This window comes from Teleopsis dalmanni, chromosome 2, assembly GCF_002237135.1.
Source record: "Teleopsis dalmanni isolate 2A chromosome 2, ASM223713v2, whole genome shotgun sequence".
Lineage (NCBI taxonomy): Eukaryota > Metazoa > Arthropoda > Insecta > Diptera > Diopsidae > Teleopsis > Teleopsis dalmanni.
In genome coordinates, this window is record NC_051847.1 from 116,014,270 (window position 1) to 116,020,269 (window position 6,000).

General features: G+C 29.3%; 1 protein-coding gene across 6 annotated transcripts in view; it reads left to right on the top strand.

The window, feature by feature from the left end:
• Window positions 1–4,505, top strand: part of LOC119678411 (serine/threonine-protein phosphatase 2A 56 kDa regulatory subunit gamma isoform-like) — a 41,750-nt gene extending 37,245 nt beyond the window's left edge. For all 6 annotated transcript variants that reach the window (XM_038090223.1, XM_038090224.1, XM_038090225.1 and 3 more), the window contains 5 exons: window positions 2,776–2,972; window positions 3,035–3,369; window positions 3,440–3,670; window positions 3,740–4,132; window positions 4,235–4,505. In XM_038090223.1, the coding sequence (XP_037946151.1) occupies window positions 2,776–2,972; window positions 3,035–3,369; window positions 3,440–3,670; window positions 3,740–4,132; window positions 4,235–4,490 (1,412 nt within the window). In that variant the 3' untranslated portion in view covers window positions 4,491–4,505. The remainder of the gene's footprint in view (window positions 1–2,775; window positions 2,973–3,034; window positions 3,370–3,439; window positions 3,671–3,739; window positions 4,133–4,234) is intronic.
• The last annotated feature ends 1,495 nt before the right edge of the window (window positions 4,506–6,000 follow it).

Here is a 6,000-nt window from a genome sequence, read left to right on the forward strand (position 1 = left end):
TTTTTTTCAATTAAATTATTCAACTCACTTGCTTTTCATTTCGCCTTAGCCTTCCACAATATTTTTCGGCAGCTTTTTCCTATTTTGTATGCTCGATTTTCTGTTTCAAGTACAAGGTCATGTTAATCCATCCTTCACGTTTTCCCTCTATTTAGTTACATAAATTTTTTTTATTTACTTTTACATTTACTCTCCTATATAAGTTGTACTTGGAAATGTCATAAGATTTAGTTTTATATATTAGATTGTTTTTTTTTTTTATTTAATTAAATTTGAGATATTATTTTTTACTATTCATTTACTTGTCTATTAATTCCCTCATCTCAAAAAAATTAGAAATTATTTACTGATTAAATATTAATATAAGTAGTACATACTCAAATCAATATTTATTGACCTTCAGTTTTGATGACTTATACAAATTACATACTTAAGTATTATTTACACACATACATATATAATAAGTATATAATTTTAAAATAGTTCCCTCGCCAGTGGGCATACCCTACTACTTTAGCAAATTAAAATTGTTTTAATGGCCGCAAATATTGATATCAATTTAATTTGATTTTTATTTTCTTTGAGTACTTTTTTCTAGATATTTTATTGCTTTGTGCACAATATCAATTTACTTAATAGCTCGCACAATATTGCACTTAATGCCAAAGGTATCCTGCACATTTTTTAGTGAAACGGAAAAATAACATCAAAATGGTGATACATTCTATATTTTGACTTCTTCCACCAACACCTCAATTCTCTTCCACCCATTTGCGTCGTAAGTTTTTATGCACCTAAAAATATTTTTAGATTAATTTCTTCAAAAATAATAAAATCAGGACTTTAGTTTGGTATACCTTTTTTCATTACTTGGCTACTAATAATATGGTGAAATCAATCAGGTCCATTAACTTAATATATCGAAATTGAGTATAAAAAAATCTTTAAAATGAAAGTATAAAGATCTTCTTCTTAGTACGTTAAGTATCTAGCGCTGAAATAAATTTTGTGTAAATAAATAAATCTTTGCTTAAATAGATTTTTTAAAAATGATTATATAGTTGATTAGGTTATTACGATTTAGGCACTGTTGAGAGTGGCGACTGGCCCTTGGTCGTCACAGTTGGTCAGTAACTCTCTGAGATAGATTTGGAGTGCTACCCACTTACGCACAAATACCGGCTTGTTCTAATACCACAGGTGCAATTACAACATAAAGAACAAACTGAAATGCAGCATAAGTGTTTATTGCACATAACACCATGCCTTTTCTTTTGTAAACATATCACAAAAAAACAACCACTAAATAGCTTATGAAACAACAACACTGCTGACTTATTCAGTTCAACATTTTTGAAACTGCTTTACTAATAAGCAGCTCAACTCGCATGATTGGCAGACTAAAAATTCGTCTATTATCAACAAATATTTGACGTATAATACTCGATTCTTTTTAATTTATTGAAATTAAAAAATTATACCCAATTCTTGAAAAAGTCTAAAAATACAAACGTTATATACAATCATGTAAAAAATAAATTATTATAATTATTATCCCATAATTGCAAAGAATTATTATTCATTTTCAAAATTTAAACTTCAAATTTTATTACGTGTTACATATATAATCCAAACAAAATTTCCGATTTTTCCAGAGTTGCTATCAAAAGTAGTGCTTATTTTATGTTGTTCTTTTGCGACATGCTTACAGAAGAAAAGGCCAGCCCTGCTATTGTGCTCAATAACATTTTCAATATAAAAATTAAGTCATTTTTAACTTAATATCAAACAACATAAACGTTTGTTTCATTAACTAACGGCCTTATGTAAATTTGAAACTAGTGAATTAGATTTTAAACTTCATTTACTTCTGATCCACTTGTTCTTTCCGAGTAAGTACGATTAATATTTTAAATACGGAGTAATAAGACTAAAATTAGAACGGAAAGTTGCAGAATAGTTTGAAATAGTTGAGTTTTTTTTTTTTGGACAATATTTCAAATCAAATTTAAAAACATTTTATAATTAATTAATTAATTTTTATAAATTTAACCCTCTTTAGTTAAATTTATCTTATGTGTTATGTTAATGTATATCATTCTATTATTTAATTTAGATGTAATAAGAACTCATCTTGTTGCTTTACCCAATGCTTGAAATATATCTTAAGAGTGACTGCATTTTTAAAAATATTATTAAGCACATTTATTTGTTTGATTATTTTACATGCTTGCAGTGTCTGCCTTTTTAAATCAATATGATTCCTTCCTCACGAACGCTGCTGTAATAGTAGCTGCATATTCTCAAAACATTGTCTAATTAAGATTATAATCAGCATCAATGTTTTTATTTGTATTTTCACTATATTTATTTGTATAATCAAGAAATTGATATGTTGCCAAAATTTCGGAAAAGCATGCTCCTCTAAGATTATCTATAGTCTGCCATTGTTAAACTTTTCGAAATTAAAATCATTAAAAATGGATTAAATGCTAAATGGTAAATTTTAGAAATTTCTGTCCCAGGGTCTTTAAGAAGAGAACATACATAAATCGAATAGACGAATTTAATTTAACAATCTATGACAAAATTTAACTTAAAAATTTGAAATTTGAAATTGTAAATTTTTCATTTACTATATACTTTTTAAAATATATTGTTTTGAATTTATAAATTGATATCCAATATTTAAATAATTATTATGTATAATATCGCTTAAACGAAATAAAAATTATTATTTATGTATTAATTTTGACATCATGAACTCTTTATTAGAAACACCTGCGAATGAACGTGAAGAACTTTTTATCCAAAAGTTAAAACAATGCTGTACACTCTTCGATTTTTCCGAACCATTGAGCGACTTAAAATGGAAGGAAGTAAAAAGAGCTGCATTGCACGAAATGGTAGAATATCTATCAAATCAAAATGGCGTTATAACAGAGGCAATTTATCCAGAAGCAATCAATATGGTAGGCACATTCTATTGGTATTTTATTGAATATTTCCTTTAAAATGTTTATTTTCTTTACAGTTCGCAGTTAATTTATTTAGAACATTACCGCCATCATCAAATCCAAATGGCGCAGAATTTGATCCTGAAGAAGATGAACCAACTTTAGAGTCATCATGGCCACATCTACAATTTGTTTATGAATTATTTTTGCGTTTCCTAGAGTCGCCAGATTTTCAGCCAAACATAGCTAAGCGATTTATTGATCATCAGTTTGTTTTGCAATTGCTAGATCTTTTTGATTCAGAAGATCCTCGTGAACGGGACTTCTTAAAGACTGTTCTTCATCGTATCTACGGAAAATTTCTTGGCTTAAGGGCATTTATTAGAAAACAAATAAATAATGTTTTTTATAGGTAAACTTGTTTATAAATAACAATATTAAAAATATTGAATGTAATATTTCTAAATTTTTATATTAAATAGATTTATTTACGAAACCGAACATCATAACGGTATTGCTGAACTTCTAGAAATTCTAGGTAGTATTATTAATGGCTTCGCTTTACCTCTAAAAGAAGAGCACAAACAATTTTTACTCAAAGTACTTTTACCGCTGCATAAAGCAAAAAGTTTATCAGTGTATCATCCCCAGTTGACATATTGTGTGGTGCAATTCTTGGAGAAAGATCCAAGTCTATCAGAGCCAGTTATAAAGTAAGCATTAACTATTAATCAAAATCTTCTATTAAAATGTTTACAATAACAAATATATTTTACTTACAGGAGCCTGCTGAAATTTTGGCCAAAAACCCATAGTCCCAAGGAAGTAATGTTTTTAAATGAATTGGAAGAGTTACTTGATGTTATTGAACCTGCTGAATTTCAAAAAGTTATGGTGCCGCTATTTGGACAGATTGCAAAGTGTGTCTCTTCACCACATTTTCAAGTTGCTGAAAGAGCGCTCTACTATTGGAATAATGAATATATTATGTCATTAATTGCGGACAACTCACAGGTTATATTACCAATAATGTTTCCGGCGCTAAATCACAATTCCAAAACACATTGGAATAAAACAATACACGGACTGATTTATAATGCTTTAAAGTTATTTATGGAAATGAATCAGCGATTGTTTGATGAATGCAGTAAAAACTATAGGCAGGATAAACAAATGTTAGTAGTAAATGATGGCGCTTAAACATTAAATATGCCATTTAAAAAGTTATATACATATATGAACTCGTAAATATAAATGCTTGATTGACTTATTTGCAGGGAGCACGAAAAACGGTCACAACGTGATGAACTGTGGCAACAAGTTGAAAATTTAGCTAAAAATAATCCAGAATGGCCAAAATTATGCGGTCAATTGGATAATTTAAGTATTTCAAGTAGTCAAAATGAGTTCGATCAATATAACGAGAATTGTGATTTAACATATAATAAAATGGAACAAGAAACTAGACAGCAGCAAGCACCGCAGGAAGTAAGAGAGGTGAGTAACAACGCAATCATATATAATATTTTATAAGGCTAAACGTATTTTGTATATATTAAATAATTAATTGTTTGTAATAATTTCTAACAAAATACAAAATTAATATGCACCTTTTTCTGTTGTATGCAAACGTCACCAATTATGTAAATATGTATTAACTTCTAAAGCTTATATATTTAATGTTTAGTATAACAATAAGAACACTGTAAATGCATATATGCCACACCAACACAAACGCATGTAATATTTAAACTCATATTAATTTAATAATAGATAACAAAAAAGTAGAAAACTAATTAATAAATTACGTTTTTATAAATGCAAATTTGATTTACGTATTTATATATATATTCAGATTGTATATGTATAATGTTTGTTGCTTTTATAATAACACATTCGAAACTAATTTTAATTTTTAAAGGTTAATTGTAAAATATTTTTTAAAAACCTATTTGTTTTATTACAGTACTACTTATTGTGAGCGCTTTGATTTCTATTGTACTCTTACTTATACTTATATAGAATAGATACTTATTACTTGTAAATTAATCTTTTCTATTTTTTGCTATAGTACTTATTGTTAAACTTAAATTTATTTATTTTTCTCTCTTTTCTATATATTTTTTTTATTACTCATAAGCGTTTACTGATTTCATTTTTTAACTAGTGGTGGTTTTTTAAAATTTATTAGGTTAGGTTAGGTTAGGTTACTGGGGCCGTCCGAAGACACACTTAGACCATGAGGTCCATTGTGATACCCTAAAAATTTGACACCTGTCCCTATAACCACTTGGTATTGGCTACAAAGCCATTGACACGAGCTATGGAAATAGAATCTAGCTCTCTTAATGAATAGAAAAAGTGCGACCCTAAGTAGGATAGTCTATGTCTTGCGAAGGCAGGACACTGTAGCAGAAGGTGTGTTGGTGATTCCTCTTCATCATCCTCCATGCAATGTCTACAATGTAAGGAGGTCCTGATGTTGAGTCTCACGGCATATCCTCCCAACGGGCAGTGTCCCGTAATAATTCCCACTATCCTGGATAAATTTGCTCGGGATAGATTGATTAATTCCCCCGATCTTTTCTTACTTATTTTTGGCCAAAATTCCTTGGTTTTTATGCAGTTGGTTACTGTTGACCATCTTCTTTCAAACATTTGGTATGTCCATAATTTTATTCGGTGCCGACAAGAAGCAACTGGTATACCCACACTTTTTTTTTCCAGAAGAATTTGTGCTGTCGTACCATGTCTTGCTAATTCATCTGCTATACAGTTGCCTTGGATGTCCCTATGTCCAGGGACCCAAATAATTCGTATCCGAAAATATTCAGCCATCACCATAAGTGATGTAAGACAATTCAGTACTAACCTCGAGTTGAAGGTCGACGAGTTTAAGGATTTTATAGCTGCCTTGGCTGTCAGTAAATATGTTTATAAATTTAACGGAGGAGGCATTGTGTTTCAGCCAATCTGAAACTTCCAATATAGCAGATACTTCAGCTTGAAAAACGCTGCAGTGATCCGGTAGCCTGAAACTCAT